At 41.2% G+C, this 15445-nt stretch overlaps 1 protein-coding gene across 3 annotated transcripts in view; it reads left to right on the forward strand.

Annotated features, from left to right (window-relative positions):
- Positions 1-15445, forward strand: part of GARRE1 (granule associated Rac and RHOG effector 1) — a 62574-nt gene that overhangs the window by 15400 nt on the left and 31729 nt on the right. For all 3 annotated transcript variants that reach the window (XM_048316972.1, XM_048316971.1, XM_048316974.1), the window contains exon 2: positions 12649-13978. In XM_048316972.1, coding sequence (XP_048172929.1) covers positions 13484-13978 — 495 coding nt within the window. In that variant the 5' untranslated portion in view covers positions 12649-13483. The remainder of the gene's footprint in view (positions 1-12648; positions 13979-15445) is intronic.

Consider the following 15445-nt stretch of genomic DNA (forward strand, 5'->3'; position numbering starts at 1 on the left):
TTCTGATGTACTCAATGCACTGTCCTGACTGTCGGAAGCAGAGTGTGCAATGTGGAGGATATTTAATTTAAAAAATTGGGATAAGGGTCGTGAATTGTATGCTAGAAATAGAAAATAAGATTAGAGGTTATGTTTCAGGCATGGAGCTGTCTCTGGGGGGGGAACAGAACAAGGTTACTTCAAGGTTTGGAGCCTGGATGGGGGATGGGAGAAGGGAGGAAATCCAGCAGTGGCTAAAAATGGTGCCTGGGGGAGTTTGTAGTAATACACACAATAGGAATTGCCAGGCATTGCCCTGATGCTGAGCATTGTGCATTGTAGCCTTCTCCTTGCCAGTGCCACATTAGTCATGGGCAGTGCTTGGTACCAGAGGGGGGTCCTGGCACCAGCACAAACAGTCCCGGTGCTGAAAAGGTTGCTTTCTCTAAACCTGATACTTGGGAAATGTATGTGGAAGGGGCCTGGCCAAATCCATGGTAGATGCATCAGCTGGTCTTGAAACATTGCTTAAATGTGTTTGGCATCTTTACAATGTCTCATGGCTGGCAGAACTTTACTGTGTCACAGGTAGTGCAGCAGAAAAGCCCTTCATCAATAAAAGTTGCTGGGAAGGAGTGTCAGCATGGCTCAAGTCACCTAAATATCATTTAACTGAAGCCTAGTCTTTCGTGTTGCTAATAAATTTAAGTATAATTGACACATCAGAAAGTGCCACTTAAAATTTTAGATATTTCTCTCCAGTCTTAGTTTGTGAACAAAAGTCAGCTCTTTTAAGGAGTATGGAGAGATGCCATAGCATGTACTTGGTTAGGTGTGGACTTGGGATCTTCCACTTGTGTGTGTGCCACTGTTGGGACTTGGTGTTTCAGGGGGAACACAGCTGAGGTTTCAGAAAGATCTAACAAATAATGAAAGTTTAAGTCTCCAGGTTTGCCTCTGGGTGTTGTATTTCTGCTGAATAGATCAATCCCATCGTGTTAATTTGTTTTATGGATTAAAACGTAACATTTATTCCTCTTTCCAAATGCATTATACCAGTATAAATATCCCATTGTATCCTCTGCTGCACAAAAGAGTTCTTGCACAACTCGGTGCAGAAATATTTGGCACATAACCTGGTGACAAATCATGCCCATGATTGAGGGCTTAGTTGTTTATATAAAGCTATCAGTACTTTTAATTTCAGGGTGTGGTAGAATGGTGTGACTGTGTTTTATATATTGTAGATTGGGATTGATAATTATTTAACAACTGATGATTTTATCAGGAAACATTTGAGAGTTCTTTGGTGAATAATTTTCGACCTAAGAACAAGGCAATTTTTTTAAAGGAAAAAAATCACCTTCTGTCAGCCATATGCCATCAGTATTTCTGTGCACATCAGTCTGACTGCAGTGTGCCTTTCCCTGCTGTATAGTTAATGCAGCAGCTTAGAGCCGGGAGGGAGGAGAGCGCTGGCAGGATTCCGTGTATGCATTTGTTAGCAAGGAGCTCTTGGGGAAGTTATTTATATGCCTTGGTAGCATCTACACCAGATTTATTTTCCAAATGTGTGAATTTATTTGTATTGAAAGAAATTAAACATCATTATTAAGAGTGTTAACTCTGTTTTGGAAGAAGCAGCGGAACAGTTGTTAAAATATTAAAATACTTGCTTTTCTTAATAAAAGGAAAGTAACTTTAATCAAGCTAGTCTTCGCAGGAAGAGCATATAAATGTAAACCCCAAGTAACTAATTGCTTTTGAAGACAGAAATTTCTTACAGCTTTGTCTGTGTAAGGCGTGGATGGAGGAGACCCAAGGTTGCTGCAGAGTTCCTCAGCCTGCAGCTTTTTGATGTTAAATTGACCTGTGGCGTATTTTGGCATTTACGTTGTGTGGATGAAAGGCAACAAATTACTGTGTGGACTGAAATAGCAGGTGGGATTACTGGAGCAGCTAATGGAGGGCAGTGGAATCTGGAGTCTCAACGATGGAAGCTGCTGCCATTGTGGCCTTGGCTGGGACGCTGTGGACAAGGCAGGAGGAGGATCCCTTTGTCCCCAGTGCTGGTGTTTGAACCAGTTGTTAACAGCATTTGCAGAAGATTGAGCAGCTCGGGGAAGGATTTTTTCAGTTGTCTGCTGTGTAAAGCAGGCAGAACAACTAGATAAGCACTAAGCTTTGGGTGGTCTTGGAGAGGGAAATGTTACAGGTGGCAAGTTTGGGGTCTATCTTTTCCTTTTGATTTGTATTAGAGATTCATAAACTGGAAGGGTGCTATATTTCATCTTATAACTAATCCTATTTTGGCCCCAGCTATGCAAGATGAGTTAGGGCTATTTTAAAAATCTCATCTATATTTAATTAAGCTTTAAAAATTCTGGCCTTAATGAGGAGGTGAATTCTGTGCCCAAGACACACAAGTAGCTTTTTTGATAAGAAAAAATGAGGAAAGGTTATGAAGTATGCATGCTACTGCTTCTACTTTGCTAATCTTTATGATCTCAAATTACTTGTCACCACTGTTCCTTCATCAGCTACAGAGATTAGTTCTACATAAGATAATATATTACAAACCATAGATTTGTTAGAAATAAAGCATTTTGACAGTTCCAAAAGTCTTCTGTTACAAAGGTCTAGTTCAATAATGGTTTTTAGAATTAAAATGAAAACTACTCAACTCCTACTATTTATGGAATTGCTATTTACGGTAGTATTATGCTTTTGTAGTGTTATGTACACACTAATGTTTGGTTTTGTTATGGAAGGGAGACTGTAATTCACACTGGATTGCTCTGGTTTATTCATATCCTGTGACAGTGAATCAGATACTGCTGTCTATATACAGACTGAATTGCCAGCCAGCTTTGGGCCCAAATATGGTAAACATAATTATGTTCATTTGCTGTAAAAATACATTCTCCTTAGTTTAACATTTTCATGATTACAGTTTTCTGGTAATTCCATAATTTTCAACATGAGAGGGATATGAAAGGCGTAATCATCATGTCCCTCTCTTCAGTGTAGAATATAGTTTGTTTTCCTGGGCAAAACTCCAGCTGTTCAGTGATGAATTTACTGCTGCTCAAATACAGTGAGCCCATAAAGCATTTGGAAAGGCTGTTCCTGGGACAGGAGCTGTGCTGTGGAGACAGAATCTCTGTGTGCACAGACAGCAAAAACCCCATGGCTGCAACTGTCCTGTGGCACTGAGGGGATGTGCTGATGTCAGTTTTTCTGATATGGACTCCTGTTTCCTATTTTTGGAAATGAAATTAATATCATTTCAGAATACTTAATACTTCTCAAGTAGGAGACTTTCAATGAATGAGTTGGGGGAGCATTAAGATAAAGCTCCTGCTTTGTACTTAAGAGAATAAATATTAGTAAATACTGGATTAGGTTTTAATTTGTTACAAAGGAGTGTTATGATAACTGTTATTAAATGAAAAAAAAAAAGATAGTTTACATGTGGAAATGCATGCTAATAGTTGCCACTTCCTTTATACAAGGGGGTTAGGATTAGTGCATTTAATGCAGCTAAGAAAATGCATTTGCAGGGTTTTTTCTTTGTTTCCATATAGTCTAGTACTGAGAATGTTGTAGATGAATTCTGTGGCAAGTGTTGAGAATTCAGAAGCAGCACAGTAATTTGGGTAAGGAAAGATTGTTGGTGTTGAGTTACTCCAAATGTTTTGAAAGCTTTCATCATCCTTGCTGCAAACAGGCAAAAAAAAATCACATACAGGCTTTACAGGATTTGCTGTACATAATCTGTCTCATGTTTCCAGTACTCAGAACTTCCTTCTTCATAGAAGAGCTTTAAATGTGTAGATGATCTATAATTTTCTCTGCCTTGAAAAACTACTTTTATCTAACACTACTAAAATAATTAAAATGCCTACTGAAGTTACTCCGAGTTTGGGGTTTTTTAAAGTTGTACAGCATCGCAAGCTCTTAAAACAGTTTGGCTTGGGGGTATTTATTTCAGCGGGAAAACTCGAAGGTGTATGTGCTGGGAAGTGTGAGTCCTGGGGTGTTTGAAATGTGGTATCTGTGTTTGCAGGAGCGGCAGAATGGCTGGAAGTCTGAAAGGGACCAGCTGAGCTGGGATGTGGAAATGTTTCTGTTTGCAGAGGAGTTGTAAACAGTGTGTCCTTGTGGCACTTCTGGCGTCCTGACTGTTCTGCTGCTTTCAGGGGTTGCTGGCATGGAGAGAGTGACAAGTTTTGGCTGATTCAGGCTTCAAAACTGACCCGCCTCAACCTCCTTTATCCCTTGGAGGTTATAAATGGGTATCTAGGGAAAAGCAAGAACAGGATGAATTTGTGGGCAATTCTAATTTAAAACTGTCCTCAACAACTTGCTTTGTCTGGGATTTCCTGCGCCTGTGGTCAGACTGTTCAGTAACCCAAGTGAGCCCCTCTGTAAGGAAGGGTGATAAGAGACCAGAACTGCACACTAAATTTGAAGTGTGGGTAAACCATGGATTTATGCAGTGGCATAAGTATGTTTCTGGCTTTTCCAACATGGCTGTTCCCTTCCAGATCTATTCTTGTGACTGCCATTCGGCATCAGGCTGAGGTTTAGCAAAACCATCAGTTATAGATCACCTTCCTCCGTGGTAATGATCAGGCCAGAGCCCATCATTTTGTATGTGAGTTTAGGATTCTTTTTCCATGTATGAGTTGATAAATGTATCCCTAATTAATCTAGTGTCTTAAGTCCCTTAGTCCTGTGTGTGTGTGTATGTGTGTGTATATATATATATAAATATAAATATATATATATAAATATATATAAATGTGTTAGAGCTTGTAGTATGTCAAGACTAAATAGTGTAGTGTGGACCTGGGCTCTTATTGCCACTTGTCTTTCCAAGTCTTGTTTAAGGTATGATTTGTTTAGGACAATGAAAGCATCCTCAGAAGAACCTAACTTTTGAAAGAAGATGTGTTGAAGAATCTTTCATTTATTTCTCTATGTATTTTGTCAAAGAGTGGGAATTATTCCCATTTTTCTAGGTGTGGAAGCTTTTTCTGTTTGAGTCCATGGAGAGATCATTTTAAGCTGGTGGGAATGAAGCTCTACATGGAGCCTTCTGCCTGGTTTCTTGATCTGCACTGACTCAGCAGTAACTAAGTTCTTCAAAGTGATTTCCTAAATCTCTTTAACAAATTTTAGTAGAAATTTTTAGCTTGGATCTTAAAATGTGTACTGAAAACATCTCTTCCCAGTGAATGTTACTGAAAACTAAGTATGGCATTTGCTTATGCTTGAAAGCTGCAACTGATGGTGTAACAAGGAGTTCAACTCTCACCTTACTGTGTGGGAGACACCACTAACTGGACCGGGAACTAAACATGTGCCTAAGTCCATTACTGAAGTGAGCCCAGAGGTTTAAGATGTCTACTGTAATCTCATGGGATTGTAGGATGGTTTAGTGTTGGGCTTTTTTGTTGACGTTTTTTACTGTATTGTGTTCATCCCCCATGTGAAAGCTGGTTTTCTGCATAAACTTGAGAAATGGTGATTTTTGGAGTTTTCATTACACAACTGAGAAACAAATTTGTTTTCTTAATGCTTGTGTTTTCATTTAAGTTTTAACAGCATCCTAGACTTTATGCTTACATTTTTACTTTTGAATACAGTAATCAAGAGTAACAGGGTGAAGAAGAATTGCCATATGGTGGCTTCTGGTGTACCTTAGAAATACTTCAAGTGTGTATGTGATGTGCTGGCTGGGGGTGCAGAGACAGACTTGGGAATTGTCTCAGATGGCCATAACTGGACCATGGTGCACAAGCCTGACCAAGTAATATTCCTGTTCCATATATCCTTAATTGAATATTTCTCTAGCTCAGCCTTTCCTCCCTGACTTCCCTTCAGCAGGAAGTGAAATCTGTGGCCTAAAAAGATCATTTACAGGAACATGTTAACTTAATCTCAATATTTTCTGGAAATTGTCAGCTCACTGTCCCTTGGTTGAAAGCCTGGCTTGCAGTTCTTCCCTCTGTTTGGAAGGGAAGTGTACTTTTCCTGTGGATGGCTTTGTGTGTGCACAGGCGTCTCTTCCTGAGAAGTCCTGTAGGATCAAAGAATCCTGTAGGTGAGCTGTTCTGGGAGGCAGAGCTGTGCCTTTTCTGCAGAGATTTGTGTTGCTTAGAGTTGCCCTCAGTCTGGTCCCACAAGCTTTTTCTTCATCCTAGCACATTTTCCAGCCCTGGTGGAGGAGTGTGCCTGTGGCTGGTGGTGAGTGCACCCTTTAGGGAGGTGAGAGATGGAGCCTTGAGTCTCCCCTGGCTGCCAGTCACGTGAGGGAATTTTTCTTGCTGTGTGCAGCGGCTTTGTTAGGCTGCTCTCTCAAAAGAATGGGCATTATTTTCTTTCTCTTTTCAAAGGGGAACTGGTCCTGCTTTCAAAATAGATAACGTAAGCACCTATTGCCAAGGGAGGATTGAAACAGTGCTCCTGATCTGACACAGGCATCTATTTTTGACGTTGGCGGAGGCACCCAAGTCTGAAAGAAGCTCTGGTTTAACGCATTCTTTCCACCAGCTTTTCCTTTTGCTGTCATATCTTACTGCTGAGACTTGAGTTAGTGCTATTTGGAGTGTTATGTGTTTTACTTCAGACAAAATGCAAGAAGTCTCCTGGTGGACTGTAGGCTGCTCTGTCTTGGAAAAATCCAGTTCACTGTGCTGACAATATGAATCTGACTGAGGAGCACCTACATTCTGTGTATATCTTTTAGGGAGTGTAGTTACACAGGTTTATAGATTTTTTTCTGAAGGGTTAAGAGTTGGAAGTGAGGTGGTGTAGTGCTGAGCAGGCAGGACCCTCAGTACTTACCTGACCCCAAAATTTGATGTTCTTCAGCCTTTTCCAGTTCTCTCTGTTTCTGAGTGGTTTCCACGACAGTCTTTGGTTATTTGGGTTTTTTGGGCAGGGCATGGCCATATTTTTGTCTTTGCTTGTCATTTCAGGCATAGCAGACATGTGCCTCTAGAGGATTTTTCAGTACTAAGGCAAAAGACACAAATCAGCACAAATAATTTACTGTCTTTGTTTTAAGGAGTGTCATTCTGAAGGGAAGAAAACTCTAGACAAAAGCATAATAAATTAGTTCAGAGACTGTCTATAAATATTAGGTAGGTATATATCATCAGTGAAATTGGTCTTTTGAGTTAATAAAACCAAGTTGCTGGTTTAACAGATCTCAGTGCTTTGGTTGGTAAGTGGCACAAATGAGATCAGATTATGAATTAATAAATTACTCTGTTGAAATTTGAGGTGCTCAATTTGATTCTAGTTAAACTGTGCTAACTGCACAGGCCCTGTGGAGCGTGTTCTGTGAGCTCTGGTCCCCAGCTGGGGCAGGGAGGACACGGGGTCAGTTCCAGTGTGGCTGTTGACACACATCTGCCCCTGGAGAGCTGGTGCCTGGTGAGCTGGTGCTGGGAACGGGACACCCTGGAAGAAGAATGTATCCAGCAGGAGCTTCGTGGATTCACTAAGGATTCATTTGACTACTTTTTTGTTTTGGTTTGGTTTTTTTCCTCCAACTGTTCTGGGCAAGCAGCCAAAAAGGAATCCCAATGAGCAATTCATGAGCTAACAAGAACTAAAATGATTTTGGTATAATGGTCTATTTCTGACTTTCCCCCATCCTCCTCTAACAGGAGATTTTTACAACTTGGGTGACAAAAAAACCCTGTACCAAAAAACCCATCCAGGAGGTGCCTGGGTGTCCTGGAGGCTGCAGCCCACCCTGTTAGAAAGCCTTGGAAAGCCATGCTGGTTTTCCTTCCTGGATCTGTAGCCCCGGACCAGAAGCAATCAGGGTTTGGTAAAGGAGAGTCCTCTCCCTGCTGGCATTCCCAGGCTGCTGGGGCTGTTGTCCTGTGTGTGCATCCTGACAGCTGTGGGAGTGAGTCTGGAAAAACCTGAAGCCTCGTTTGCCCTGGTAGTGAAGATAATCAATACTTGTCAACCCCTACAACAGCGTTTGCATGCTTTAAGTATTTATGATGTGTTGGCAAGAAATTCCAGGTGCAGAATAACTTGGTTGATGTCAGAGGTGAATGCATATCTTCTGCCAGTCAGCATTGCTTGAAGGTGGCTTTTCTTGTTGACTGAGAAGTTTAATTATTGAAACGTAGCTTCAGCTCTTGTATTATTCTGAAAAGTTTTATGTTCAAAACAGTGTTTGAAAATGAAACCAAATTTTAAAAGCCCACACACATTTCATTTTATGTGTTTTTTCTTCATGGGTGGATTGAATATATTAGAAAGGTGCCATTCCTATGGCAATTTTAATATTAGTAGATGTGGTGTATTGATTGAGAGTAGTGGAGCAGTTGTAGTCAAAGTCAGAATTTAATTTATCAGGTTGAGATTTGTTGCTGAAATTAGAGCTATTCATTAATATTGAATCCCTGCTCTGTGGATTCCAATTTTTAGTATTTTTGAAGGGATATGTTTTGTAGATGTAATCCATCTTCAGTTTGGGATAGTGTAAAATTAATCAACTCCCGGTTAAAAATATGATGTCTGTCTTAAAATCCCTCCCTTAAAGTAATTGGGGATACCCGACTGTTTTTCTTAACCTATTTATTCATGAGGATCCTGTAAAGTTTACTTGGAGGAGTTTCCACCATCTGTCTTAGTCCACTTGTGTTGTTACCTCCACTTGGTGAGCTGTATAAAAGGAGGAGCAGGAGAGGACCTGTTGCTCCTACACAGCCCTGGCTGTTCCCTGGGGATGCAGGCTGGCTGTGGCTCATGCGGGCACACTGGTGCTGCCCTGTGCCAGGCTCCCACCTGGGACTGCTTCCTGTTTCTCCTGGTTCAGTAATGCCCGTGCTTTCAAACCACACTGCTGATCTGAAACTTCTGTACTCAGGGCTGTCTCTGCTGCCTTCTGAATCCCTGGCTGTTCTCCCTGCTGTCCTTGGCAGTGTGGTGCTCCAGGTGAGCTGCCCAGGGATGCTCTGCGTGCTCTGGCTCTGTGCCGGACATCCTTCCCAGCCGGGGTTTCCTTGGCCAGGATGTTTGTAGCTGGATGCCCACACACAAATTGTTGTTGCCTGGTCACTCTTCTAGCCCTGAGCCAGCTGGTGGTGGGGACAGTGGCACACTGCCCAGTCCTCAGGAAGTGGTGTACGGGCCTCCCTTGCCCTTCTGCTCCCAGTTTGCTGTGCAGGTGTTGAGGACCATTTAGAGTATCTTTGGTTTTACAAATGTATTCACATTTGGACTTTGATTAGCCTGATGGATGGGATGTACACATTAGTGACAGGAAACTGTGAAGGTGGAATAGCACCTTTCCTCGTGGAGTAACTTCTGGATTTGCACAAGATTTCTATCACTAAATGCCAGAGGGAATCAGTGTGTTTTTGACAGGAGGCCCTTGGCTCCGGCAGCTTCCTGGCCTTTTGGCCTCGCCGTGGGTTTGTTTGTTCAGGCTTTTCCTGGGTAAGTGATCTGGCTGCTCTGGGTTGTGTCTTTTGGAGTTAACTTTTTTTTTAACATTAATTGAATTCAGTTTGTTTTACAAGAATGGTGGGTGTGGTGTTAAATCCATCCTGAGATTTGGAATCTGTATCTCATAAAATTAAAACCAGCATGAAATAGCATGAAGTGTTACATTAAAAAAAAAATAGCTCAGGTGTTTTGCTCTTCTGTGTTATATTGCATATTTGCTGGAAGGACAACAGAATCCATAAAGAATACCATTTGAAGGCAAACTTTTGCCAATTTTTAAAGCTGAGGTCAGAACCTTTTTTAGAGCACTGTTTCCTCTGCTCAGTTTCCTGTGTTGATTCAGGGAAAAAGTTGCCTTCTCTTCTAGCAGGGTAGTCCCAAACAGGACAGATGGGGGATTTGACCCCTCATGCTGGTCCAAAACAAACTGCAGGGTACAAAATTCCACTTGTCTCAAAGTCTTCCCTGTTCATTCATTTCTCTTGCAATTGGTGAAGTTGGGAAAAAGCATTTTTCTGTGAAGTATCTAAGCAAAAAATTTTGGATGCTACATTTAAAAAAAGTAGCAAACTCAATTTGCATTTGCACTCATTTTCCTGCAACTTCTGTTTCCTCTATGCAAATGTGGCCATTTTTAGAGCAGCTTGTGCAGCTGTCTGATTCTTTGGAAGTTCTTGTATCACTGGAAGGAAACACGTTGATTTTTTTTTTCCCCCCCCCTAAGGTGGCAAGAAGTAGATTGGCCTAAAGTGCATCCAGTCCAGTGTGGAGCCCTCACTTTTAGTCCATGCACCAAAAGCAGTGGGGAGCTGTAGCACTGGGGAAGGGAAGGGAGAGCGTGGGAACCTTCTGTGCTTCACTTTTTCAGGAAAAGATGCAAAAGGAGGAATGTTTATTTTGTATGTAGCATGTCAGAGAGCTCATTACAGAGTTTCAGACATAGTATTCAGACACATGTCTGGTGTTGAGGCATGCAGCTTTCCTCTCTTTGAATAAATATTAGCTGAAGATACAAGCTGTCCTCTTAAACTTCTGTGTAGATTTTATTATGAGGGAATTTTGAAGCTGAAGAATTGAGTAAGTACCTGCAAGTTTGACGATGAAATTGTCTAGAAGCAAAACACAATGATTTGTTGTTTTTGTTTATAACTGTAGAAAATATGAAACCACCTTATATTTTCTATCCATTGCATTTATGTTCTTTTAGGATGCAGCAGGTTTATATATTGGCTGAATGTCTGACCATTCCAAATGATGAGTTCAGTGTGTTTGATCCTGAAAGGCTCCATGTATAATCACAACCACCGAGCTGATAATCTGATAATCTCATGTCGTTCAGTGCTCCAGGGCTTGAAAACCCCTCCTTCCTAGTTTTTTCTTTCATGATCATTTCTTAAGTTCCTCTGCAATGGGAAATTTCATGTCTGCTTAGGAAAAACAATCACTAATTTACTTATATGTTGCATTTAAATTAACCAACTCTCTTGTTCCATCTGCATTTATATGCAATCAAGGAAACCAATTTAATCATGCTCTCCACTGTAAGGCACCATAGCTTCTAAAGCAAGGAGAAAATTATTTTCAGCTATGCATATGACATCAAGACTTCCTAGAAAATTAAGCTTTTAATGAGTTTATTGCATTTTGACTCATTCCATGCGAATATTGAGAGAAGTGTAAAGTAGTTAGGGAGGTAAGTAGTCAGCTTGGAGTACTTCAAGGATGCTGAAATGCGTACGGGAGTTTCTCTGAGTTTTAGGTTTTAAAAAGTGGGAATACAAAAGAACATTTGCTCTAGATCTCGGAAGCAGAATCCTCTGCAGCAACAACTTCCTGAAAAACTTGTATCCTGTTGTTTTAGTGGGAGTGAGACTATCCAGCTCTGGATGTTGTTTTGTCCTGCTGTGTCTTGCCTTCTTCTGTATCTGTGGGATGCTTGTACCCTACATATGTAGGGATATGGGAGTGAATGAATATTGTGTGTGTTCGGGCAGGTGGAAATAAGAAATTTTGACTGAAAATAAAATATTTGTTCCCTAACCATTTTGACAATATTACTACAGGTTTAATTTCTCGAATATAATAGCTAAAGGAACATTTTGCTGTTAAATGAAAAGGTTTCCAGATTATTCTTCAAGTACCTGGGAAAAAAACCCTGATTACTGTTTGATACTATCCTTGTACATTGCAATTGCTGCAGTAAGGAAAAAGATGTTCATGTTTGATAGAATCAAGTGGGATGTGTGTAGGAGAGGGAGCGAGTGGCCTGAAGTGTGACTGGAGCTAGGACTGGGCAGACTGACGGAAGGAATTGTATCCTTCTGATACTGTCCTGTCACTGTTGATCAGTGTCTGGTCTTGAACACCTCGTGCTCCATCTTGGCCCTTTCCCACTGCTCAGGCTCTGCTCACCTTCCTGCAGATGCCTTCAAGGACCTCTTGGCTCTCCAGCTGCACCAGGGTTTGCAGTAGGAGCAGGGCAGCATAGAAGTTGTATTTCCTCCCTACTTTGCTGTCTGCCGAGACTGTTATTTAGACCAATCTCTCAGGCAGTTGTGCCTCATATACCACCTTGTGTATGAGAGATGCTGCCTGCCCATCACACTGGAATGGGACTTGAATGTTGTATTTCTCAGCTAATCTCAGGTAGGATTAGGCAGATTTGTCTGTTGTACTAAAAAAAAAATTAAGGACTTGTATCTGTTGACATAGTAAACTATTAAAATGAATGGGAGAGTTCTGCAATAAATTATGGTGTATGAAAAAAAGTTTAAATTTATTTCATTCTTTCATTATTTTTAAAGGATGAGGTTAGAAAATGTGATTAACTCCCCTTGAGCTCTGCAGTAATAACCTTTCTGCAGTAATAACTCCTTCTAAGAGTAATAACCTGCTCTTAACTGTGCAAGACTTGCACTGGGGATTAGCCAGAGTCTTAAGTTTGACAGCCTAGAATGAAAGAATTAACAAGTAAGTATTCAACAGTGTTGAGTTTAGTAACAGGATGACACTGACTTGTAACAGCCTTTTAGACTGTCAGTGTGGCTCTCGCTCCCTTTGGATCTTGGGTGTTGTTGACAGTGTGTGCCCAGAAATGTGAACCAGGACACTGCAGGAGTTAAATTTTTAAACCTTCTCATTGTTCTCTAACATGTAAACTTTTTTCTCCCCCCTTCACAGGAAATGACCTAGAGGCCTTACAAATACATTTGTGCATTTTTGTTCTGAGTCTGCAATTGAGGGCAAACGCAGTCTGGAAGCACCACTTCTTAATGTTACAACGGAAACAACTACCTCAACAAACAGGGAAAGGGGAAGAAGGCTTGCAATAACAAACACTCTAATTTTTAATAACTTATACTTGCAAAGTCTTCTGTAAACAGTCCAGATTTTTTTTCCCCCTCCAATATTAAGAAGAGACACTACAAGTAAACTGAGTTGGCAGACTGGATCTGTCAAAACATTTGAAGATACTTGATCTGCTGACATAAGGATTTGCTTTTTCAAGGAAAGACCCTCTGCACTGCTTTTATAATCGCTGTTGATCGGTGGTTTGCTCCACTTTTCCTGATACTGCTAATGGGAAAATTGTATTAAGGTATTGCTTCTAAAACTATTATTTGCATTGACAAAATTAACTTTTGTAGACATAACAGCAAGTGACAATGTTATGCTCATGAAGAACTCGTAGGCGATCACTTCCCTGCTCCAGTTGGCTTTTCTGCGTGCGGAGGGGATACCAAACAAGAGACAGAGCATTATTAAGATACTTGGGCTTGCTTTTTGAGTACAGTTTATAACTGCAGCAGGGCTGCACCGAACACTGAAAACACGGAGTCAGCAAATCTGCTGCCTTTCCCACTGCTGATACAGATTATACAGACGCTTGCCTTTCTGAAATGCCTTTTGTGAAACCTATGTACACAGTCCTGCACTGTTACTGTACATAGATACTCGAGGAAGGAATTTGACAAGTGATTGTTAATTCAAGAACTCTCTGGACAAGCACTCACTTATGTATTGCTGCAGTGCACAAGAAAGCAAAATGGACTATAAGCGGCGCTTTTTGCTTGGCGGGTCCAAGCAGAAAGTGCAGCAACACCAGCAGTATCAAATGCCCGAGCTGGGCAGGACCCTGAGCGCCCCGCTGGCATCGGCCACCCCCAACGCCCCCCTGGTGTCCCCGGCTGCTGCGGGCGGCTGCTCCCACCCCGCCTCCCACACGACTCCGATCGCAGACATCCAGCAGGGAATCTCCAAATACCTGGATGCACTCAACGTGTTTTGCCGTACGAGCACTTTCCTTACAGATCTTTTCAGCAGTGTATTTAGGAACTCGCACTACTCTAAGGCAGCTATGCAACTGAAAGACGTGCAGGAACATGTCATGGAAGCGGCGAGTCGACTCACAGCAGCAATAAAACCAGAAATAGCAAAAATGCTGATGGAGCTGAGTGCAGGAGCTGCAAACTTCAAAGATCAAAAAGAGTTCAGCCTCCAAGATATTGAGGTAAGTTACCTTGGAGGATACTGTTTTGCACGTGAATTTGTATCATTCCTTTTTAACTGAATTTCTGTTCTCAATCCCTTCTGCACCAAAAGTTTTCTCCACCTTGCTATGTAATTGTGGGTAATGCTGGTGAAAAAAGAAACTCTTCATTTCTTTTTTATCAAGAAAGTACTAAGTCATTTGCAGGATCTGACCTCCATCTATATTAAATTAGGTATTTAGTAGGTATTTCTGTAGAAGAGCCAACTAGACAAAAGTTGTCAACCATTTTCTGTTTCACGTTAGCTAATGTTTCTAACAATGTTGCGCCATCATATTCTAAATCAGCCTACACTTTCCTTGGTATTACCCATTCCAAGGGAAAACCTGAGCACGTGGGAGTAGCATATTGTCATCAGTGTTTGAGTAAAACTGCGTATTAGTTGACTAATAATATTTTATCCCTCTTTAGAACATTTTTGTCTTTTTGAGCTGTTGTGTGTAAGAGGAAAATACCAGACTGTGTGAGAGATCAGTGCTGTGAAAATTTGTCATGACTTTGCTGTAATGTTCATACACCGGCAGGGAATGCCCAAGAATCAGGATTCAGAGAGGATCCCCAACTTCCTGCCATGCCTGGCTGGGAAGGTCTGGGTATTTCTCCTCTAGTAAATGTGTTACGTAGCAGGCAGCGTTAAGTGATAGTCACAGATAAATCCCTGGAGTTTTAAGTAGTTCCTTGTGTTTTGACATACTTCTTTACTTCGCAGCAGTCTTTGCAAAGTTATTCCTTCAGAACTGCATCCTGAGTGGAAAACTTACTTTGAAGTTCTCTTGGTTTTGATTTAGATTTCAGGTAACTTTGTATGAGTGAGTGTTTGTGCCTGTCAGGCATTATCTGCTTTCTCTAGCTGCACCACTTCCAGATGGAGTCCTTAAGGAGGATGCAATTTGTCCGTCCTAGCTCTCCCTGCAGTTGTGTACTACAGTTCTCAGTGTTGTATACTTGGTATAGAATGAAGTAGGATGGGCTATATATGTGTTATAAATGCCTTCTGTAGACTGTTATTTTTAAAGACAATCCAATAGCATCACTCTTTAGCTAAAGCTATAGCAAAATATATATATATATACATATATATATATATATATAGCTTTGGCTTAAGCAGCAGCAGAATGTAAGGATTTGACAGCAACTCATGTGGTTGTTCTGTGGGTCAGTCAGGACTGTGGTGTAGATGTGTGAATTCCAGAGGCAGAGGGGTTGGGTGGTTGTGCCCAAGGAGCAGCAGCTGCTCACTGTTGAAATGGACCTTGGCAGAGGCCAGTACAGGAATACATTTTGTTTGTAGGTGACTTGAAAGCACAGGATGTAAGTATGCTGAGAGACCTGCTGAACTAAAAATAATCCTGAACAAACGAGTTTTCCAGTTGGGATGGAATTCAGAGGGGAAAGCAGAATGTTGCAATATTTAAAGAGACTTTTTT

The sequence above is a fragment of the Corvus hawaiiensis genome, chromosome 12 (genome assembly GCF_020740725.1).
Source record: "Corvus hawaiiensis isolate bCorHaw1 chromosome 12, bCorHaw1.pri.cur, whole genome shotgun sequence".
Classification (NCBI taxonomy): Eukaryota; Metazoa; Chordata; class Aves; order Passeriformes; family Corvidae; genus Corvus; species Corvus hawaiiensis.